We start from the raw sequence: 24,892 nt of genomic DNA, 5'->3' as shown, positions 1-24,892 counted from the left end.
ACAGTCTTGGAAAGAAAAGAAGACTTCTGCGGTACAGAAAATGGCCTTTATCTTGAGCTGGGTGATAGCTATCCAGCTGTAGCACATATGAAAAATTCATCAAGTTGTACCCCGAGGATCTGTGTGCACTTTATTTCAATTTCAAAAACAGAAAGAAATATTAACAACTTGAATGTAACAAGATTTGATCACTGACTGGATATGCGGGTAGCAGGTAAAGGACAGCACTTAGAAATAGATACTGGGTTTTTCACCGGGATGATGGACTGGCTGGTGATAACATTTGATGGGAAATAAAGGAGAAAGTGGGGGGAGCTGTTAATAACAACTTTCCTTTTGGATTGTAGAGTATGACGGGCCTTTAGAAGAGCTATACAGAGATGTCCAGCAGAGAGTTGGCCATTTGGGTCTAAGGTAGGGGAGAGGTCTGGGCTGGAGAGCCAGAAAAGCATCCCAGCAAATGATGCATCCCCAGACAGGAAAACAGATCACTCAGCAAGACCAGGAGAGTGAGGACAATAGGGGACCAATAATGGACACCTTGGGAGAAGCAGTAATAAGAGGCAAGAAGGAGAAGAAGACTCCATTGAGAAAACAGAAAAGAAATCATCACAGAGGAAGAGACCAGAAACCAATCAACACTTTCTAGGAGGGACTGAACATGAGTGTCCACTGGATAGAATGCTCAATTAAGGCAAATACTATAAGATCAATGACATTTGTCATAATAAGGTCACCGGTGTTCCTCACCAGACAGATCCAACAAGTGATGCAGTTTGAAACGTAAAAGGGCACTGGGGAAGCGTGTGCCAGAAAATACAACTTTAATCTATCTGCAGCACAATCTATACATAATATAAGAGAAGATTATCTGAAGGTGACATAATCCATTCTTTCTTGCAGATATCCCTGGTTCTATGCCCAGATCAAGTGGGACCATGAGGAAGAGGTCTACAAGACCACGGTGAGAAGCCCCTGGAAACCTCAATTGACTGAGTTCGCCTTTGGCACAAAGTGTCCTCCTTCCCCTGAGGAGCAATTACAAGCAGCTGGCTGCACCCATTTCCCATAGTCATTGAAAGATTATTTACTATGATACCTACAGTAAGATTAGGAAAGGAACATTTTCTTTAGAATTCTTAATGCTTCATGAGGAATTCACATGATGATTTCTTTAAGGGCCAATGCAAATCATGTAACAAAGAACATCTGCATTTTTTCTGACTATCAGAAAAATCAGACAAATTCGGTCAATGATAGCACAGAATAGTCTAGTAATAGCATATAACCTGCATATAACTGCATAGTACTTCATTCTGATACTGATGTGTTCCTATTATCCCTGAAGTTGACTTTCACCTATTTCTATATTTCCATTCTAACCTATTAACCCTAAAAAGTCTCATGTAAGACACTGTAAACAAAGGAGGGAAAAAATAAACAAACCACCTGAGATCTGTTCATTTTCTGTGGATCGAGGAAACACGTAGTGAACTACAAAGTTGGGCTGGAGGAAGAAAGAATAGATCACAAGAGATCTGATCTGCCTTGCATCTCCTGGATTCTCCTACCTATAAGCTCCACACACTAGCAGGATAAAATGTCCTCCTGTAGAACATCTTTTGGTCCTGAACTACCTTGGCAGTAGTTTCTCAGTCTTTTAATAGAAACTGGGTTTGACTTAACTATGTCGGAAAATCTGACTATTGGCTAGGTTGCTACGAATGGGATGACCTGGTCATTCATCCTCTTGGGCTCAGTGGTTTTCATCTTTCATCCTAGGCAGAAACAAGTAGTCCAGGAAGCTCTTTCCTTCACTACTTCCTGTGTCTGTGAAGTCAGGATGGAGGAAGCATCCACCTCTCTCAATGTCACGGGTGATAAAGGGCATAGGGTGAGGCCCCCTCAAGCACTGGAAAGAATAGAGAATGTGAAAGAAGTCAAAGGCTGTTAGGAAGGTCTGAGATAAGTTTTCTTAGTGGTAGGTGGTATTTCTCTCCCCCAGACTATATAATTTCCTGGGCAGACTTGCCCCTTGCCTTAGCCCAGCTCCCTCTCCTGAAACCTGGCTCACACCTCAGGTTCTCACAGTCTGACGGGTGGCTTGCAGAGCACAAGGATCACATGGTGCATGGTGCAATCGGCTGTGCAAATCTAGGGTCTGCTCTTTCTTGGCCTTGATCCTCCTCTGTTCTGCAGCCCTGGTGGAAGGTCTCCACTCATATGAGCCATCTTCCAGGCGGGATTCCTTTTACCTCACAAGATCCGCTTTGTTCCTAGGAATCAGGACCTGAACCCAAGGGACAAAATCATTTTAGTTGGAACCTATATGAGCGCCCCAAATCTTGGAACACCTGTGCCCCCAAATCTTGGGTGGGTCCTTCAGTAAACTCAAATCAGTACCATTGAAAACACACAGGCTGGACAGTTCATACCAGCCCCAGAACTAACCATTATGAACTATGATCCCAGACCCCCGAAGAGACACCAAGAATCCCGGAAATACAAGTGCCCCATGAGAAAAGAGTCCACGATATACTTGACAGCGATGTCCTTTGGCTCAGTGCAGGGACGGGCACAACGTTTAGGCAGAATTGTTTTTTAGGGAGGAAGCAGATGTGGATGTGCCTCCTCCGCCGGCTCTGCCGTCTTGAGGCACTCGCTAGCCACTCTGAGTCAGTTTCCGGTACTAATACAGTGGGAGGGCGAGGAGTCCCTGCCGTCCTCACCGAGTGCGCGGCGGCCTCAGCACAGTGGCCGCCAACATTACGGCGGCCTCTCTGGGGACCCGCAGGCGCGGGTAAGCGTACAAGGACCAGACTCAAACAAGCCACTGCAGCAGCTGCCGCTGGCTGGGATAGGGGCCTGAACCCCGCCCCTCCCTCAAGCTCTGCCGCCTTTCGCACCGGCCAAGCGCCAACCGCGCTCCAGTGCCCACCGCACCCCGACTGAGGCTGCGCGCAGGGCGGCGCATGCGCCAGAGGGCCTGTCGACCCCGAAGGTGTTACCCCCGACCGGTCTCACGGCTGGAGCCCCGCCCCGGAGCTGGGGGTGGGACCTGAGCCACTTTGATCGCAGCCAGGGAGCCGGTGTGAGGCGGTTGCTGCGCTAGCCCAGACGCTGACGCGGGTGGAAGAGAAGACCAGAGAAGAGACCCGCAGTGCAAGCTTTGAAAACAAACCTGGTGGTAGCAGGGCTTCTCCCAGGAAGGCACAGCAGCCCAGTGCTGGTGGCATTGGCGGTAGTAGTAATCATGATAAAGTGTGATGATGCCAGCTTCTCAAAATTACTTGTGAGAAATGGAATATTGCCTGCCATGTCAGTAAACAAAGGATGTCATAGTCATCAACGGTCATAGTCATCAAGGATTGCAGCCACCTCCGAGGGTGAGCCGGTGAGCCCTGAGGGAACTTAGAAAGGAAACAAAGAATACCTGCCATCTAGCAGCCATAGGATTGCAGCCACTCCCCACAGCGAGACCTGAGGAAACTCGAAAACACAGGATACTGGCCCCAGATCGCTGAGGTGCGTATCAAAGGAATGGTTTCAGTGAGCCCAGACTCTTGCATCTTCCCATACGTAGAAAAGCGCTAAATTCCTTAACTTGATATACCTAGTTTATTATTATTATTATTAACGATAATCTTTTGTTCCGACTACCTGCCCTTTGTTGCAAAACTCCTATATATCCTGGCTTGCCCCTCGCCTCCTCAGAGCAGTTTTCTCAGGGTTACTTGAGATGCTGCCTCCCCGGCTTGAAGTCCTAAGAATGTCAGCCTCATAAAACATAACTCTCAACTTTTAGGTTGTGCATTCTTTTTCAGTTGACACTTGCAATACACAAAATTGTTAGATGAGTAAAAATACACACAAACTGAAAAAAACAGGTTATCACACACAGCCTCATCTACCTTAGATAACATGCACAACTATTTGACGTTTTACACAAATGGGATATTCAAGCAATATTTCAGTAAAGAATATAAACATTTCCTTGGTCAATATATTTCCCAGTTCTTCCTTATCAAAAATTTCAAACAAATAGAAAATTTGAAAGATTCAGTGAGCAGACATATCTAGAGTCAATAGCTGATTTTGCCATATTTGCTTTATCTAGATGTCTTTACTTGTGATGAAACTTCAGCCCTGAGTGTGTCATCATGTATCTTCTAAGAGTAAGGACATTCTCCTACGTAATCACAATACCATTATCACACCTATAAAATTTAACCATAAAAAGCATCTAATATTCAAGTCCATGGACTTCCCTCGTGGCACAGTGGTTAAGAATCTGCCTGCCAATGCAAGGGACACGAGCCCTGGTTTGGGAAGATCCACATGCCGCGGAGCAACTAAGCCCGTGAGCCACAACTACTGAAGCCTGCGCACCCTAGAGCCTGTGCACCACAACTACTGAGCCCATGTGCTGCAACTACTGAGCAAACATGCCACAACTACTGAAGGCCACGCACCTAGAGCCTGTGTTCTGCAACAAGAGAAGCCACCACAATGAGAAGCCCGTGCACCACAATGAAGAGTAGACCCTGCTTGCCGCAACTAGAGAAAGCCTGCACGCAGCAATAAAGACCCAATGCAGCCAAAAAGAAAAAGCATCTTTGTTTTACTCTCGCTGTCTTTAGGATTCTCTCTTTAACTTTCATCATTTCAATTATGATGTCTTGGTGTGGGTCTCTTTGGATTCATCTTGTTTGGGACTCTGTAATTCCCGTACCTGGACATTTTTTCCTTCTTCAGGTTTGGGAAGTTTTCAGCCATAATTTCATCAAATATATTTTCAACCTCTTTCTCTTCTCCTTCTGCAACCGCTATAACGTGAATGTTTGTATTCTTGATGTTGTCCCAGAGGTCTCTTGAAATATCCTCATTTAAAAAAGTTTTTCTTTTTGCTGTTCTGATTTGATTTCCTGTATTCTATCTTCCAGATTGCTTATGCATTAATCTTTATCACTTAATCTCCTGTTAATTCCTTCTAATGTACTTTTGTTTCAGTTATTCTTCAGTTCTGACTGGTTCTTTTTCATGTTTCATAGTTCTTTGAATTTCTCACTGTGTTCCTCTATTCTTTTCCCAAGTTTTTTTTTGTGTGTGTTTTCTGTTTCGTGTGTTTTATTGTTTTTTGTTTTACTATTGCTTTGAACTCTTTATCAGGTAAATTATGTTTCATTTCCCCCACCCCCGGGTTTTTTCCCCCCCGTTCGTTTGAAATATATAACTCTGTCTTCTCATTTTGACTTTCTCTATTTGTCTCTATGAAATTAGGTGAAACTGTTACCTATTATGGTCTTGTAGGCATGTCCTTCTGTGGGAGCCTCCTTATGCAGTCTGTGTTAGCCCAGTGGCTTTGGTGGGAGCAGTCTTCTCCTGGGGTGTGCTGATGGCAGCTGCTTTGATGGGAGGTATGGCTAGTGTCCAAGGGAATAGAGCTGGAGTCAGATGTGAGCTGGGACTTGTCCCAGGCTCAGTGGTGGTTGTCACCCTATTGGGAAGTGGGACCAAGTCCAAGGGGCTTGAGCAGGAGCCCTAAGGAAGTTAAGTTTCTTCCTGGCATGATGGCAGTCTCTGCCTTGGTTAGGGGTGGTGTTGGGGCTGAGGGGTTGGAACAGCACTTCTGAGCTGGCTTTGCTTTTTCTCCAGTGCACGCACACATGTGTGATGGCAATGGCAGGCTCCACCTTGGTCAGAGGTGGGGTCAGGGCCCAAGGGGTTGGAACCCCACCTCTAGGCTGGCTTGCTCTTTCCCTAGTACATTCGCACACGTGCAATTGTGGTGGCAGTCTTTGCTTTGGTCAGAGGTGAGGTTGCGGCCAAGGTGTTGGAGTTTCACTTCTGAGCTGGCTATCCTTTTTTCCCAGTGCATACATGTGTGTTGGCAATGGCAGTCTCCACCTTAATGGGGAATGGTGCCAGTTCAGGCAGGACTGGAGTGGCATCCTGGTGCAGACTGAAGTGTACCCTGGGGTGTCCTGGCAGGCTGGCCAGAGCACCAGACAGTTTTCAATCTGCTGGTCTGTGCCGGGACTGGGAGCAAATCTGTGTGTGCTCTTCAAGAGTGGAGTCTCAGTTTCTTACAGCCCTCCAGTAAGCCCCAGTGGTTTTCAAACCAACTAAGAGGGCTGTCTTCCTAGTGACAGACCCCAGGACTGGGATGCTTCATATGGGGTGTGAATTCCTTGCTCCTTAGGAACAATCCCAAGCCTGTGACATCCCAATCTTCTGGATCACCAGCTACGGATGTGGATCCTGGCTAGGATGCTTCTCCTCCCTACCAGACTCTGTGTACAACAGCCTTGGTTGTACAAGAGCTGTTCTGCTAGTCTTCAGGTCTCCTTCACGAAGAATTGCTCTATACATAGTTGTATTTTTGATGTGTTCATTGGGCTAGGTGAGTTCAAGGTCTTCCTACTCCATCTTGATCCCACCCTGTCTCCAGATCAAACAGATAATTTAAATAGAATCTTAGAGTTGGGTATAACCAATCAACTTGTTAATGTGAAGGCTGATGGTTGGTAGTCTCTATAGTAAAAAGTCACTGTGTCAGAACTGTATAATTGACACTGAACATAATGGGTTTGAACTCTGTGAGTCTAACTTATATGCAGATTTTTTTCAACAGTATATACTACAGTACTACATAATCAACGGTTGGTTGAATCCACAGATGCAGAACTGCGTATATAGAGGAACCATGTATACAGAGGGCTAACTATAAGTTATACATGGATTTCTGACCACATCCCTAACTCCTGCACTGTTCAAAGGTCAACTATACTGCCTTCCTTATTCTCCTCTTATACATGACTTGTGGGCGTGGAGAAATGAAATTGGATAAATCTTAAATTAATACAGGCAAAAAAGTAAATTCAATTATTTTCTTGCACATCACATGTAAATCAGACACCATTATGTAACGATGATTTAAATGACATTAGGGTGTTTTGGGGTTTTTTTGGCGGTACGCAGGCCTCTCACTGTTGTGGCCCCTCCCGTTGCGGAGCACAGGCTCTGAACACGCAGGCTCAGCAGCCATGGCTCACGGGCCCAGCCACTCCACAGCATGTGGGATCTTCCCGGACCGGGGCACGAACCCGCGTCCCCTGCATCAGCAGGCGGACTCTCAACCACTGTGCCACCAGGGAAGCCCTAGGGTGATTTTTAAATGTTTAGCTTATTTAAAATTCTTGTTTAGGGTCAATTTTAAGTATGTAGCTTCTTAGCCAGGAAAAAAAAATTTTTTTTTAAGTATTTTTTAATGTGCTACAAAATAGTCATGTTTCATGTATTTTCCATTAAATATAATCAATGATTTAATCAATTACCAAAAGTACTTTATTTGTGAACAATGTGAGAGACTGATACTAGCTTTGTATAGTTTTACTTTCTGTTTGGAAAGTTTTACAAATTCAAAGTAATAAATATGTTCATTTCTTATTCTTCCCAAAGGTTCAATTTTTTAAAAAGTATTTAAAAAAAAAGTATTACTGCTTAAAATTTCAAAACATACAGTCTGTGCTTATAACATTTTCAAATTTGTCTGTAAGAGCTTGGAGCTTTGAAAAGAAGAAGGGAGAGGGGCTGTGAGGAGAGGAAAGTAAGAGAGTATTCTTGAGAGAATTCTTATAGTAAAAAGATTGATAAAATTAAGAGAAATAATAGACACTTATTACTTAACTACATAAGAACTTCTTGCTGCTTTAGCACAACCTGGTGGTGATTAATTTTAGGTACAGTAAATGTCAGAAAAATCAATAAAGTTTTCTAGTTACTTTAACTCTACTTGTAGTAATATCATTTTAATTCAGAAATTTAAATATATACATTCATAGCCAACTATTTAAAAAAAGAAAGTGGGATTTCCAAAAAAGGAGTTAGCCAAAAGCAACAGCAAAATTACATGATTACAGTAGGCTGAATCTGCACATAATATCCCTTAAACATCAGAAAGTAAAATAATTACACACATACCCATCATCAATTTATTTCAAAAAATTTAATACTGGTACTCTAATGAACAAAAGTATAAACATCTCTTTATGACCAACTGCTCAGAAAAGCATAAACACTGCTTTCATTTCCTCAGCATCTTTTCCCTGGCACTATTCTTTAGCTCTTACAGCAATTACTTTGTTGGGTCAATTTAAGAAAAGTCTAAAAAGTAAGGTGTTATATGACTGGCCACTGGTTATTGATATAAGCTCTTATTCTTATAACAATAGAATATTTGTGTATATTGTTAAACTGGATGGCATTTGATATATGGCATGCCAGTCTTCAACAGGTACTGAAGTTTATTAAGAAAGGTGTGAAATCAGATTATCCTAATATTTAAAGTATTAATGATGACATTCTTTTAGAAACAAAAACAAATGCCACTGGTTATTGATATAAGCTCTTATTCTTTATAACAATAGAATATTTGTGTATATTGTTAAACTGGATGGCATTTGATATATGGCATGCCAGTCTTCAACAGGTACTGAAGTTTATTAAGAAAGGTGTGAAATCAGATTATCCTAATATTTAAAGTATTAATGATGACATTCTTTTAGAAACAAAAACAAATAAAATGATATCATAAAATGGTTTTGCTCTAGCTCCTTTCACTGTTTCATACTTTTCTTCCCTATATTAAGATGTAAATATTTAAGAACTTACCAGACACTGAACTTCCCAGTATATTCGGGAAGATAAGATTTGAATGTGTTTGCTATAAAATGATACAGGTAAATGCTAAAAGAGCTCAGAAAGTAATTGCAAAGATGTGTTTTATACTACACTTGTCCTGCAGGTGTTTACATAACTAATTTCTCTACCTCACCCATTCTATAATATTCATTACAAACACTGACTCCTATCTGCTCCCTAGGCTCATCTGACGCACAGAACACAGTAAATTATTTGAGTGATTATTTTCTCCATTCTTTGAGGATGATACAAAATCAGTACAATTCTAGATGCTATAGGGAATTAGGGCTTACTTCTCTCCTGGAAACCTAATTGAGAAAAGCTTGTGATAGACACTAGCACACGTCCTTTTCTTCCCTAACCCTTACTCTCCAAAATACTCTAGCCTCAGACCCAAGGTGCCTATCTACCTAATGGCAGACTTTGTCCTGTATTCCTATCCACAGGGGAAAGTTGTCTGAATACACTCAGCTTCATATATTTAACTCTTAGGCTTCTCTTAAGCTATATTTTTCTCTACAGTCCCTACCTTTGTCAAATTCAGTATGTAAAAAGTCATTTTTTCATGACTTTTAACTTATTTTCTATCCACAAACTACAAAAATCTTCATTTGTTTCTGGAGAGCTAGAATACACAATTTTTTGGCATAATATTTTGTATAATATAAATATTGAGTTATCTTATTCTTGTGAACTGATGATGACAGTAGAATATTTTGCTCAAAAAGCTGGTGAGGATTTTGAAAACCTTTGCTTGACTCTCCTAAGAGGATAAACAAATGCTAAAGGATGGTAAGGTTTATATGCTAACTGGCAAATTCTTAAGGATTATTTTACTGAGCCATAGCAAATAATTTAAGAGCATCTCATTCCACACTGTACGGGTCAGTCTTTGCAGGCTATCCATCTCTGTAACAACTAGTCAACTCTGTCACTGTTGCACAAAAGCAGCCATAAACAATGAGTATGGCTGTGTTCCAATAAAACATTATTTATGGACACTGAATTTCATATTAATTTTCATGTGCCTTGAAATATTCTTTTTTTTTTAACCGTTTAAAATTGTAAACACAATTCTTACCTCACAAGGCCATGAAAAGCAGGCAGTGGGCTGGATTTCACCAACAGGCCAGAGCTGGGTCCCGTACATAGGTTTTTGTATGTTATGCAAAATGTTTAAAAATTACAGGCTCCAAATCTAGAGACAGGAGACTTATGTTTTTTAGATCTCTCATTTTAAAACTTATACCAAATAAGTTCTCTACTTTCTGGATAAATATAATCATGTAAGAGAAAAAATAATTCAGAATACAAATTCCTACTTTAAAAAAACAAAGAAAAAAAAAAAACCCCAGAAAGCTGTAAAATGAATGTCTCACCTTAAAACATATAATTAGGAAACACTTAAATTTTTACTCTATGCAATATAAAACAATATGCATAGATATGGTACATAATTTTTTAGTTTTTAATTTAGGAAAAAAGATAATGAGGAAAAGGTTTATAAATTTCTCTATCCCTTTTATAAAAGTTGCAACTGACACCAGAAATCTCTTGCATGTACAACCGTCAACTCTGACTACAATATGAATTATACCTAGGATTTGGAATTTGCCAACATGAGTTCTGGATGCTCTATTAAAAACGAACAATTATATCACAGAACATTATGGGTTCTACAAACGTTGAGACACTTTTGAAAAGGAAACTCCTGCCTCCATAATATAAGGAAACAAGAATATTCTTTCCATAGTCATAGAGTATAAAAAAACTTCACAGTCTGATTTACCTTTATCAAAGGTAAAATGATTCACGGTTACATTTCATGGATTATTTTGATGCTCAGTGGTTCCTAAACACAAAATACATTCTGCATGAACTCTTATCTGTTTGGGTTTTCCAAAGCAAGACACCAATACAAAATGTATTGAATTGGCTGGCAGAAGTCAACGGGCTAAAGAAAAGAAATTAAATATAAATGTTTACCAACTTTTATCCATTTTAATTTTACAACAGCTTTGGGTATTGAGACCTAATTGGTTTCTTGTGTCTATCCATTATGAACATAATTCAATCTTCTATTTTAATACTTCTCAGGGTCACTATTTTGCTGTGTATTTCACTGACCGTCGTACAAGATCATCTCGTCCAACTTCAACCATTTGTTCTTCCCAAGATTTCATTTCGTTGTAATAACGAACTTTATCATCTTTAGCAAGTTGAATATATACCTGAGAAAAAGTATAATCGTTAAAATGATTTCTTTAGAGGAATCTTTGCAATTAATTTCTGAAATGCTTTCCTATATATACTCTAGAAATTACCTTACTATTCTACATGTGTAAGGGGGGATTGGAAACGAATGTTTTCGTGAGATAAAAATTAGATGAAAAAAGGTAAGAGATAAAGATTTTAAATATTAATGAAGTTGGTACAATTTCAGGGCTTGGAGTATGGAAAAGGAACAGGGGCCAGATGTGACCACCACTGGATACAGCGACACTAAGTTATGAGTGACACTGTTTTAAATACCAATTTTATTTGCAGTAAAAAACTACCAGGGGGCTTCCCTGGTGGCGCAGTGGTTAAGAATCCACCTGCCAATGCAGGGGACAAGGGTTCGATCCCTGGTCCGGGAAGATCCCACATGCTGCAGAGCAACTAAGCCCGTGTGCCACAACTACTGAGCCTGCACTCTAGAGCCCACGAGCCACAACTACTGAGCCCATGCACCACAACTACTGAAGCCCATGCCCTAGAGCCCCTGCTCTGCAACGAGAGGCCACCGCAATGAGACACCGGCGCACCGCAACAGAAAGTAGCCCCTACTCGCCGCAACTAGAGAAAGCCTGCACAGCAACGAAGACCCAACACAGCCAAAAATAAATAAATTAAAAAAAAAACAACCTACCAGGGACTTCCCTGGTGGCGCAGTGGTTAAGAACCTGCCTGCCAATGCAGGGGACACAGGTTCGAGCCCTGGGCTGGGAAGATCCCACATGCCGCGGAGCAACTAAACCCATGCGCCACAACTGAGCCTGTGCTCTAGAGCCCACGAGCCGCAACTACTGTGCCTGTGCACCACAACTACTGAAGCCCACGTGCCTAGAGCCCGTGCTCCGCAGCAAGAGAAGCCACCGCAATGAGAAGCCCGTGCACCACAATGAAGAATAGCCCCTGCTCGCCGCAACCAGAGAAAGCCCACGAGCAGCAACGAAGACCCAGTGCAGCCTCAATTTATGTATGTATGTATGTATGTGTGTATTTATTTATTTATTTCTATATAAGTAAATAAAAGAATCTGCCTTCCAATGCAGGGGACATGGGTTCAATCCGTGGTCAGGGAACTAAGATCCCACATGCCTGCCATGGGGCAACTAAGCCTACGTGCCACAAGTAGAGAGAAGCCAGCGCACCACAAGTAGAGAGAAGCCTGTGCACTGCAATGAAGAGCCCATGCTGTAACGAAAGATCCTGTGTGCCAGAACGCAGCCAAAAATAACAAATAAATATTTTTAAAAATAAAATAAAATGAAGCCAATTAAAAAAAAACTACCAAAAGAGAAAAGCCAAATTGGTTCCAAGAATATGAAAATGATTTAAAAATACTTTGTGTAATATAACATTGTTTTCACATGAATCAAGCCTTGCTCTAACATATACTCATAGATATTCTAACTAGACACTTGAGACTAAAACCATACTACTTACTTGCTTTTGAGAACTAGAGAGATTTTTCCAGCTTTCATTTATAGTTTTCAGCTTTACCTGTAAAACAACATACCGTTAAGTACCATCTTTACCTGTAAAACAACATACCTTTAAATACCAGATACAGGGATTTCAATGATTAAAGAAAAATGTTTTTTTATTATTCATTCCAATAACAAACACTCAAATATCAAGAATCACAAAGATTCATCAATTCTTAACATTTTTTCTAAGTAAAAATTATTAAACTGTTAAAATGTACAAATATTAATGGTATGAAGGTATTTTAAAAGTTATCTTTTTAAAATCTGAGATATAATTGACATATAACATTAGTTTCAGGTGTACAACATAACGATTAGGTTTTTGTGTATATTGCAGAATGATCAGAGTAAGTCTAGTTAACATCCATCACCTTACATGGTTACAAATTTTTGTGTGTGATGAGAACTTTTAGGATCTACTCTCTTAGCAACTTTCAAATGTGCAGTACAGTATTTACTACAGTCACCATACTGTACCTTACATTGCCAGGACTTATTTATTTATAACTAGAAGTTTGTACCTTTTGATCTCCTTCACCCATTTTGACCCCCATCCCCACCTGACAACTCTAGCAAACACCAATCTGTTATCTGTGTCTATGAGCTCTTTTTATAAGATTCCACATATAAATAAGATTATACGTTGTCTTTCTCTGATTTTTTTTCACTTAGCATAATACTCTCAAGGACCATTCATGTTGTCACAGATGGCAAGACTCCCTTATTTATGATGGCTGAATAATATTCTACTGCATATACACATTTTCTTTATCCATTCATCCATCAATGGACACTTAGATTGCTTCCATGTCTTGGCTACTGTAAATAATACTTCAGTGAACATGGGGGTGTATATATCTTTTTGAGTTAGCGTTTTAGCACAAGGGTTCCCTTTTTACCGCATCCTTATCAACACTTGTTATTTCCTGGGTTTTTTTGATAATAGCCATTCTAACAGCTATGAGCTGATATCTCATTGTAGTTGTAATTTACATTTCCCTGTTAGTGATGTTGAGCACCTTTTCAGGTACTTGTTAGCCATCTCTATGTCTTTCTTTGGAAAAATGTCTATTCAGATCCTTTGCCCATTTTTTTTTTTTTTTTTTTTTTTTTGCGGTACGCGGGCCTCTCACTGCTGTGGCCTCTCCCATTGAGGAGCACAGGCTCTGGACACGCAGGCTCAGCAGCCATGTCTCACAGGCCCAGCCGCTCCGCAGCATGTGGGATCCTCCTAGACCGGGGCACGAACCCGTGTCCCCTGCATCGGCAGGTGGACTCTCAACCACTGTGCTACCAAGGAAGCCCCTTTGCCCATTTTTTTTTTTTTTTTTTTTTTCTTGCGGTACACGGGCCTCTCACTGCTGTGGCCTTTCCCGTTGCGGAGCACAGGCTCCGGACGCGCAGGCTCAGCGGCCATGGCTCACGGGCCCAGCCGCTCCGCGGCATGTGGGATCCTCCCGGACCGGGGCACGAACCCATGTCCCCTGCATCGGCAGGCGGACTCTCAACCACTGCGCCACCAGAGAAGCCCCCTTTTGCCCATTTTTTAATCAGTTTTTTTTTTTTTTTTTTTGCTGAGTTGTATGAATTCTTTAAATCATTTGCAAATATCTTCTCCCATTTGGTAGGATGACTTTTCATTTTGTTGATGGTTGCTTTTCCTGTGCAGATATTTATCTTTTTGGATTCAGAAACATTAATAATCAAGTATAAACTACATTCTGTCATAGACTAACTTCAAAGACTAAGTGTTTTATTTCCTCTCTGTAGCTTAAAATTTTCTTCTAAAATTTGTGCCAACATGTTTAGGTGTAGTCACAGGAAAAATACAACACCAGTTCTTATTCTACTTAGCTGAACTTAACTATGTGACTTGGAAAAAGTCATATTACCTCCCTTAGGCTTGGTTCTTCATCTATAAAATTAAAGGGATGCAGGGATCCCATAGCGGGAGGAGAGGCAGAGAGGACAGTGAGTATGCGTCACACAGCTTGTGCTGTTGCTACCAGAGAGCAAAGACTGAAGGGAAAAATGGGTGGGTGGAGAATAAGGGGCAGAGAAGAGACAGAGGGATAGGAGAAGGAGAATGTGAGGGAAAGAGGGATATGGTTTGAAAAGTACCTGTTTAAAGCTAGGAGAATATCATTAGTGATTTTAAGGAGAAGTAGAGTTAAAACAATGAACTTTACTATTCTGACCAGAACTTTGACTGAATTTTATTTTCCTATTAAGAAAAAATGAGGTACCAGATAGTATCCGAGCCTATGTTTTGAATATTTTAAACTTACCTTTATAAACACATTTAGTATATTCAGGGACGGTTACTAAATAACTGTCCTCTTAGCTTTGGAAAGAATTGCTTTAATGCTCTCTTTCATAACATATCTTTTCTTTCATAACATATCTTTTTCATAACATATCTTTTTCCTTGTATTTAATCCATAGGGACTACCCTGGTGACACAGTGGTTAAGAATCCGCCTGCCAATGCAGGAGACACGGGTTTGATCCCTGCTCCGGGAAGATCCCAAATGCCGCAGAGCAACTAAGCCCATGCTCCACTACTGAAGCCCGTGCGCCTAGAGCCTGTGCTCACAAGAGAAGTCACTGCAATGAGAAGCCAGCACACTGCAACAAAGAGTAACCCCCACTCGCCACATCTAGAGAAAGCCCGAGTGCAGCAACGAAGACCCAACATAGCCAAAAATAAATAATAAAATAAATAAATTCAAAAAATATATTTAATCCATAAAGTTTCACACTCAATGCATTAAACAATAATTTATGAAGTTGCATGAATAATCTTTCACCTAAAAAAATAAATCATGAAAAAAAAGGGATGGAAAGACATTTACTTCTGTTGCTTCCTAAAACCCCATTAAATGAGCCCTTCCACCATGTGAGGACACAGTGAGAGGTGCCAGCTATGAACCAGAAAAGGGCCCTCACCATGATGGTGCCTTGATCTTGGATTTCCTAACCTCCAGATCTGTAAGCAATACATTTCTGTGGTTTATTTATTTTTTAAAATTAAACTAAAATTTCTTAAGGCATAAAAACCATATGGACAAAGACAACAGGAGAGGGCAGTACCAACACAACATTTTGGAAGCTGAAAAGCAGGTGGAGAAATGATACCTAAACCCAAAAAAGTAAAAGGCAAATTGATTTACAATGCAGAATTCTCAAGTAGCTCAGAAATTTGGCAGCACCAGACAGGTATAAAATAGAGGTGAAGGTCAGGCTAAAACATGAGATCGACTGAAAGTCTGTTTAAAAAAGAGGTTAAATCCCCACCATGGGCAGATTCTACGATATTCATCCTCTTAAGAGGGTAAAATAGTTACTCTGTGGATGCCCAGTACAGTTGGGGCAACAGTAACATGCTGAAAACAGGGAGATTAAGTGAAAACGTATATCCCAGAAAGAAATGCAAAAAAGGCCAAAACAATACAGAAAAGCTAAGAAAACTAAAGGACCAGTTCAGAAGATGCATAAACAAATAATAAGAGTTCTAGAGAGTCTGAACAAAGAAAAAAGAGAAGGGGAGAAAAAAGAAAACAGATCACAGTCAAAAGACCAACAATCAAAACGGCTTTATACTTCTCGAAAGCAATTTAAAAAGCTACCAGAGAAAGGAGCAATATTTTTAAATTTTTCAAAGAACATGATTTCCTAGAATTCTATGTCAAGTCAAACTATCAAACAAATGTAGACAAGCAAGAACTCAAAAAATTAATCTCCCATGTACTCTTACTGGGCTGGGGGAGATGCTGTAATAGAATCAGTAAACCAAGAAAGACAACAGAAGAAACAAAAGCACCACAAGGGTGATGATGAAGATCCAGGATGTCAGCTATGCACTAAGCATAGAAGGCAACAACCAAACTGGAACATATCAGAGGTTCTGGATTGAAACTGACAGAATATTTAATGCATCTAAATGTACTCAAAGCTAGTGAATATTGAAGAATTTGGGTGGAATTATGGATAGTACATAAAAAACTAAGCAAATACAAAAACAAGACATGGGGCTTCCTTGATGGCACAGTGGTTGAGAGTCCCCCTGCCAATGCAGGGGACACGGATTCGTGCCCCGGTCTGGGAAGATCCCACATGCCGCGGAGCGGCTGGGCCCGTGAGCCATGGCTGCTGAGCCTGCGCGTCCGGAGCCTGTGCTCCGCAACGGGAGAGGCCACAACAGTGAGAGGCCCGCGTACCGCAAAAAAAAAAAAAAAAAGAAAATCAATTTCAGGGAAAGTTTTGCAAGAAAGGAAAAATAATCATAGCAAATGGAACACCTCAGCTATGAATATGGTTTACATTATCATAAAATATTAAGTACTCTATATTGATCTAAACAAAATTATGATAACTATATTGGGGGGTAGGATGATGGAAATGTGAACGGCGGAATAAGAAAGAGTTAAATGTTCATCAAATAGTGAGAGGTAATGCCTAAAATACATGTAATGCTTAGAATTTTTTTAAAAAATCAGGAAGTAACAATACAGAACATTATTTAGAGATATGGAGGTAAATACCACAAGAATCGACTAAAACAGAATGTATTAGTCGTAAGGAGTAAGGAATAGATAGAGTAAGGAATACGACAGCACGGTAAAACTAGTATCTTTCATAACAAGTCTCATTTTGATTCTTTAAACTATATGGATGTATTTTTTACATGAATAAAAATGATATAATTGAGTTAATTTTAATTTCCAGGGATAAGGCCCAGCCATGAAGCTTCTGAAGTGATTCCAAGATGCAGTCAGAGTTGAAAACCACTGATTCAGATTCTCAAGCATATAATCTTCTTATACTAATAAGAAGACTATCAATAAATCCAAGGTAAGTTAGTGACTGAGCAAATTCCAACTAAAAAAATAAATAGGCTTGCTTTTTTAGTAATGCAGGGCCATGGAAACTAAATTTAAAATCCCAAGGGGAGTAAATCAGTAAAAGTATATAGCCAGGAAAAAGTACATCACATATATACATTATTTAATCATATGTTCAACAGGATTTGTAAAATGATCTAAGTAACCCAAAGAGGCAGAGTGGCAAAAAACCTTCATCTCAGATTGACAAGAATTAGGAATCTGAACCGACTTCTCTTACCATGGCTTATTATAAAAGGAAAAATACAATTGTCAATTTGGAGCCTCTAAGAAGGAAATAAATGCAACACCAAGTCACAGCAGGAACGACAAGCTTTTTTTTTTCCTGCACATTCCTATGACATTCACATGTGTAATACATTCCTGTGGGCAAAACTAAAATTTTATTAAAGGATGTAACATGAAGCCATAGGTTACACTCAAATCCCAGTACAAAATATTACACCTCAACCCTACTTTCCCAGTGACTGTAAAACAGTTAAGAACTGCTGGATAAGAAGTCTCCAGAACTTTAACAACCCTATAAAGCTGAAAATTTTATGTTTTTTTGAATTTTAAAAGTTGACTCTCTCTCTCTCTCTCTCTCTCTATATATATAGGCAACTACATATTCAAATTACTTGTATGTGGTAAGAAAAAGGATTCTTCTTTAAAAGAGATACAAGAAAGAGGGCCTTATTTGTATATAGTATTTGTTTATAGTAATTTACCACTTTTCTTCACCATTTGACATGTGGCACCCCTAAAATTTCCTGTCTAGGTATTTTAAAAATTAGAATAAACAAAAATTTTAAAAATAAACAGTTCTGTTTTACCTGTGATGTACCATCCTTAGCTTCCTGAAAACGTTCAGCTATAAAAATGTTATAAGCTGAGCGAGGTCTTTTTGGTTTTCCAAGCATCGTTAACTCCTAAGTAATAAAAATGGAAGAGTGAGATAAAGTTTTAACCTCTATGAGACTTAATTTCATCTACAGAAAAACTTTATTCACTACTATGCATTACAGAATGTTCTTTAAAGTGAACATTATGATTCTTATATAAAGTATGTGATTGTTCCCTCTTGGGGTCAGAATTTTTATAGTAATGTTTTGAAAATTCTAATAGATTTTGTGAGTTATGTTTCATACAAAAACATTTCCTTTACATATTATTTTCATGGTCTCCATGAACTGAATAACTGAGCACATATGTACAAAATCTTTTTGTACACCACCATCTCCTTGGCCAAAGCACTACATGTCTCCACCACTCCACCACAACTCAAGAACATTAGAGTATCTGTCTAATAATCTCTCATTTCATTTCCTTCCCTGCATGTCTCTCAACCTTTAACCCTCAACAGATATGTTAATTTCAATTCTTTTTACTATGTATCAAAAGGGGTCGGGGGATGCATTATCTAATGAAAGATATTGCATCATCTTAACTTATTTAGTTGCTGAATTTGATAGTAATTTGTAAAATGATGGAGCTTTTAATGGCAATTTGGTTACAGTCAATAACAAACCCAACTTTCATTCATAAGTAAAAGTAGGGCTTCTCTGATTTACATGTAGAGATCACTTTCTTGGCCCTGAACCTCTCAGTCAGAAAACTAGGCATTTTACAACTTAACTATGCATTTCCCCTTTTGTTTCTAGAGCTACTGCTAGGGATTTCTCTCCTAGGTGCTTCACCTGCAACTTCCTGATTCCCACACTTCTCACCTACTCTCTAACTAGTTGGAACTGGGACTCTAATGGAAAGGAAAATTCCAACAGAGAGAAAGAAAACACTCAGACTTCAGGTTTCCGGTTCCACATGTAAGGAGTTTGGATGTCACCACTCCATCCTAGCAAGTATAAAGCTGAACAGACTGCAAAATCAACAACTCCTCTTGGATGCACAGAAGAGAGGACACATGGCAAACTGCTGCCCCCAAGATTGAAGAGACAGACAGAGGGGTGAACACAGGGAGTCGAGGCTTACCGAAGCAGAGACTCAGGAATGGAAACCAGTGCCGGGGAGGAAACTGAATTGCAGTTAACAAACTGCTGGAGGCTCCATGCGGACAACTCTGAGAGTTACCCAGTCATAGGAAGGACCTCACATTGTGAGGTTTATCCCCAGGAACTTGACCAGATTCCAACAGTAAATATCAAGAAAAATCCCCTCCTGCTTTCAGCAGGATGAGAGGAAAAGGAAACATTTTGAAATGCCTGAGCATTTTATTATTCTTAACAAGGCCTGCCCTCAGGGGAAACTAGTTAATCAGAACCTAACCTGCTGGTATACTATCAGAGCCTAACTGACTTCAATGAAAGGAAATACCTGACTACGGCTTATTCTAGCCATCCTGCACCACCTACAAAGGGGAGAAAAAACTGAGAAACACTTGTGAACTTCACAGAGCCAAGGCAAAGGCTCATTAAAAGACCAAGACCTAATCACAGGACTGTAGAATGCTTCCCTTGTCCCCATGCCTCACCACATTACTAAGGCCTATATACAGCATTTCTTTTTACCCAGCACATCATGTCCAGCTATCAAGAAAAAATTTCAAGGCATACTAAAAGGCAAAAAACCTAATTTAAAGAGACAAAGCAATCCTCAGAACTAGATATGGCAGGGATGCTGTAATTATCAGACCAGAATTTTAAAACAACTGTGATTAATATGCTAAGGATTCTAGACAGCTTGCAAGAACAGATGGGCATTGTAAGCAGAGATGGAAATCATTAAGAACCAAAAAGAAGTGCTAGAGGGACTTCCCTGGTGGCGCAGTGGTTAAGAATCCACCTGCCAATGCAGGAGACATGGGTTCGATCCCTGGTCCGGGAAGTTCCCAAATGCTGCGGAGCAACAAAGCCCGTGAGCCACAACTACTGAGCCTGCGCTCTAGAGCCCGCGTGCCACAACTACTGAAGCCCATGTACCTAGAGCCTGTGCTCTGCAACAAGAGAAGCCACCGCAGCGAGAAGGCCGCGCACCACAACGAAGAGTAGCCCCCACTCGCCGCAACTAGAGAAACCCTGCGCACAGCAACGAAGACCCAACCCAGCCAAAACTAACTAAATAAATAAATAAAATAAGTGCACAATCATTTTTTTTAAAAAAAGAAGTGCCAGAGATAAAAAACACTAACAGAGGGAATTCCCTGACAGTCCAGTGGTTAGGATTCTGAGCCTCCACTTCAGGGGGCACGGGTTTGATCCCTGGTCAGGGGGCAAGCTGCATGGCGCAGCCAAAAAAAAAAAAAGGATCCTCGAAAACCCAAAAGCAAAGAGAACAAAGACTGAAAAGAAAAGAAAACATAACAGAATATCCAACAACCATGGGACAACTACAATAGGTATAACACACATGTAATGAGAATATGAGGAGAACAGAGAAAGGAACAGAAGAAATATTTGACTAGGAAACCCCTTATATCTGCTCAATCCTCATTTCTGGTCCTCCCCACTCTAAATACTAGTTTGGGTGCATTAAGGAGAAAGGGAGAGCAAAAAAGGGAGAGAAAACCCTAGTTCTCAATCCTCCAAATACCATCCCTATGCGGAGACTGTTATTTCTCACTCTTAGTATCTTTTCTGGCTTCCTTTTACTAATTGGATCAGCAGTCTCAGATTACTATCATTGACATGAAATTGGGTGAGTCCTCAATCCGAGTGCTAGGAGGGCTTAAGACATTAGGGTTAGGGAGAAAGATCCTAGCACCTCACATTAAAGGCTAGAATCTACTTTTCCAGAGAAATAGTTTTAACTCTGATGACCCTTTTCTATTGTATATGTACTGGACCAGCAAGTTCTCCACCTCACACCTAATACTACAGAAAGATGTAGTCTAACTATTAAACAGTGGAATTTATAATGGATTAATACCTTAAGCTGGAAACCACTAATTTTGAAACATGTGGGGTTTTTTTTAATGAGGAAAAACAGGATTTCATCCTAAAGGCACTTCTTATTTGATTAGATACAACAGGCACTTTTTAAAAATTGTTGAGTTAATTCAGTCTATTCAGCAATATTCAAAATAAAATTCACCATTACCTATAGAACAATTCAAATCAGTAGGTTATTCTAGACAAGACCCAGAAGCAAGATTCTTGCTATTCCTGATTTGGCTGTTTCACAACTCTGTTCCTACAGCTTTCCTGCCAGTCTTAACTATATATCTTAAATTCAGATGCATCCAGAAGTAGCAAAAAGGGTTTCCAAAACAGACTCAAAGGCAAGTGGTCCTAGTGGCAGAAGGGAACTATCCTATTTTTTCCTAACTAGAGTACACTTGATGACATTCTACCATGTCATCAAAATAAGACAAAAACACCTATACTCATAGATATATATATATATATTTGTTATTTGCCAAAGGAAAAGAATATTTCAATGATACTCACTCTCTTTTTTATTAACGCTTTCTTTTTTAAACGTTTCTGCATGATTTCTTTTTCCAAAGATACCAGCTGACTTGGAGTTAGTTGTTCTTTAATTCTGTTTATCTCTTCTTTGTATGCCTGCCAGTCTGTCCTGTAAGCATCTTCGTACATCTATAAATAGAAAACTCATATAAGAAGTCAATAAACTGTTGTTGACTAATTAAACATAGCACACCTGTCAGAGAAAGACAACTGCATGACTTCAGGTAAAGACAGACTGAACCACCAAGTGAAAAATGTGCTCTTGGATCACATTTATAAGTCACGTATTTTTCATATACATGATTACTGAGGTGAAAGTCCAGTAATTAGCCTTCAACTTCAAATTGCTGCCAACCCTTCATCGCCACTCCCATACATCCATATTCTCATCATTTATGTGGATCAGAACATATGAAGTTCCTTTGTAGATAACTGATGTTAAAAAAAAAAACTCTGGGTCATCTGGTTCCTTAAAGGACATGACAATTGTTCTTAACTACAGAATAACTGGTCAGCAATGTTGAAAACTTATATGCTTACCTTTTTCTCTGCATCAGGAAGTTCCCTCCATAGCTCAGCGATTTTTTTAATTAGTTCTGAATTTTTCGCATCTATGAAATGAAATAAAGTAAAAATTGATGTCACAATTTTATGTCTCAGGATCAATTTCTAAAGACTTCCAGGGAAGCATAATCCATTAGCTCTAAAATTAAGTATTTTTACAGATACCTCTATACCACACAACTTAATACAATGATTTAGCTTTTTTCTAACCAACTAATTTAAATACGATAAATAATTTAATATTTTCTAACATTGTTAAAGTCTGTTATCCAATAATTAGGGATTATCACTTACCACCAAAATGGTCTTCAGAAATTGACTACTAGTTTAAGTCATTGCATAATCAGTGTCTATAAGCTTTTTACTTCACATTTCAATCAAAACATTTTTCTTTTTTTTCAAGTCTTTCAGGAATTATCAAGTTCATTAAACCTGACTAAACAACAAAATATAGTCTTGATTCATGTAACACTACCTTGTATATCAATTACAGAAATACCATTTGCAAACAAACTAAATTATACTAAAACCAATTCATTATTCCCCATTGCCTTCCTCATCTTAACTGGAATGACAGGGTAAAAATGATTTAACAAACCACTTGTTAGTTTCAACTCCTACATTTTAAAAGATGTGAGTACTGAGGCATGTCTCTTAAACCAGTTCTTTATAAGGTAAGACTATTAACAGCTCATTTGATTTTCACAAGTGCCCTGTGATGTACTGCATGTGAAAAGGCTTTAGAAATCATAAGCAAAGGTCAGCAATTACTAATTTAGTCATTATCTTTACACTGTAACCTAAATAAAGACCCACACCCTTTCTAGGGAGTCAACAAACCTCCTAACTGGAAATCTTTCAGGAACTCAAGAACTGACTTTCAGTGAAAAAGCTCCTGAAATTAACAGTAATTTGTGTAGAGCTTTAAAGTTTACATAACATGTCCACATAAGTTATTTCATTGCAACTTTATAAATAATTCCCAGTGGCAGAAGCAGGAGCTAAGCAAAAGGTAAAATGATTCATCAATGGTCCTCTGAGCCAATGGCAAAAAAGCCCAAAATTCAGCTTTTTCATCCTCTTCCCTGGGTGCTTTCCACTCTGCATGCTATTTTAAAAATAACTTTCACTAGTTCTCAATTACATTTAAAGCATTTTTATTTGGTAAAAAATATGTTATACCTCCTATTTTACAGAACATCAAACAGAATGGTTATGTTTCTGCATTCACTGGATGCTTTGGTAGAGAAAATCAAGTTTCCAATTTAACTGCTTAGTGGCCTCTTTATTACATCAAAGAAGAGTATATAGCCCAAACTCCTCACCTGGGTTCTGAGCTTTAAATATGGGTAGCTGTTCCTTAGAAAATCGAACGTATGAAGTCATAGGTTTCTTTGGATAACCAATGAAGTTAGATGAAAACCATCTTCGTACATTCGCAAAACTACATACAAATAAAAATAACCATTGTTAAGCATTTAAGTGCCCATATTCGTAAGGATCTGAACACAGATGCCAAACAAGATGTCATCAAGATGCTATGTATCTGACACCTTCGACAAGAAATATAATGACATTTAAAATTCTGTCCTATCCAGAGGCAAAAGCTTGCAAAACTTAAATCTCAAAGTCCTTACCTCCTAGGAAGGTAAGACAGTGGAGGAAAGCGTGTACACTCCAGCTCCTGGGCCCCGCCTCCTTAACGCCTAGATGAAGGCAGGAGACTCTTGGAGCGACTTCATAGGGGACGCCGAACCGGGTGCTCCAAGGTTAGACAATAAAAAGGGGCGGGGAGGAGGGGAAAGGTAGCCAGAAGCAAGGCACGGGGTACTGATGCAGTAAGGCCTGGTCTCAAAGCCACCATCCCCATGGCAAGGTCGAGGTCTGAATCACAGGGCCAACTCGGCCCTGACTTTTTAGGAGTGGCAGAAAACGGAGAACAGCGTCTACATTCCAACCCCAGGGGGTCCTGAGCCCTGCCGCCTCCGGAGGCGCAGGCGAGCAGTCCTACCTGAGAGGAGAGCGCAGTCGACTGCCACATCCCGCGCAGAGGTCCGCTCCTGACTTTCCCAGAGCACTCAGCACGCCCCACACGCCCCGGAGAAGCGCCATTGCATCCGCAGACGAAGCACTGACCAGGCCCCAGTCTCGTACAGCGCCCGGGCACAATAAAACAACTCCAACAAGGACGACTTAAACCCGCGAGCTAACCCCGAAACTTGCTATCAGGCCCGCCACTCGCAAGGCACTATGGGACGTCGGTTAACATCCGGTTTAGATGGGGGCGGGGCAAGGAAGAAGGCGCGGGTGCCGTAGTGGGTTCCTTGGTGGGCGGGACTACGAAGAAGTAGGAGGAACTCGGGGGCGGAGAAGGGAAACGGCCGCACGGCTCAGCAGTTCCTCGAGGGGACGCTGCTGAGCCGCCTCTACCCCCATCCGCAGCCCGCCCTCCGCAGCCAGCTCAGCCGCTGGCCCAGGAGGCTGATGGAGGCAGGGCGGCGGCCTCACCCGGACACTGTACTTGGCTGGCCTGTGACGACGGAAAGGACTAGTACGTAACA

At 40.3% G+C, this 24,892-nt stretch overlaps 1 protein-coding gene and 1 long non-coding RNA gene across 3 annotated transcripts; both read right to left on the bottom strand.

Moving 5' to 3' along the window:
- Nucleotides 1–1,631: 1,631 nt before the first annotated feature.
- LOC132439854 (uncharacterized) lies at nt 1,632–4,149 on the bottom strand. The gene is made up of 3 exons (XR_009522444.1): nt 3,182–4,149; nt 2,077–2,290; nt 1,632–1,912 (listed from the first exon to the last, which is right to left on the bottom strand). It is a non-coding gene; the product is annotated as an uncharacterized lncRNA (long non-coding RNA).
- A 3,163-nt stretch (nt 4,150–7,312) lies between these two features.
- TFAM (transcription factor A, mitochondrial) lies at nt 7,313–24,561 on the bottom strand. 2 transcript variants are annotated; one of them, XM_060034598.1, is made up of 7 exons: nt 24,343–24,561; nt 23,657–23,775; nt 22,308–22,378; nt 21,747–21,896; nt 18,177–18,272; nt 12,415–12,471; nt 7,313–10,934 (listed from the first exon to the last, which is right to left on the bottom strand). In XM_060034598.1, the coding sequence occupies exons 1-7, from the start codon at nt 24,441–24,443 to the stop codon at nt 10,806–10,808; spliced, it is 723 nt and encodes a 240-aa protein (XP_059890581.1). In that variant the 5' UTR covers nt 24,444–24,561; the 3' UTR covers nt 7,313–10,805. The 2 variants fall into 2 exon arrangements, with proteins under 2 accessions (XP_059890581.1, XP_059890582.1); XM_060034599.1 differs by lacking the exon at nt 18,177–18,272.
- Between the last annotated feature and the right edge of the window lie 331 nt (nt 24,562–24,892).

Source organism: Delphinus delphis, chromosome 16 (assembly GCF_949987515.2).
Source record: "Delphinus delphis chromosome 16, mDelDel1.2, whole genome shotgun sequence".
Lineage (NCBI taxonomy): Eukaryota > Metazoa > Chordata > Mammalia > Artiodactyla > Delphinidae > Delphinus > Delphinus delphis.
The sequence above is the reverse complement of the archived record's forward strand: the minus strand, read 5'-3'. Positions and strand labels throughout refer to the sequence as shown.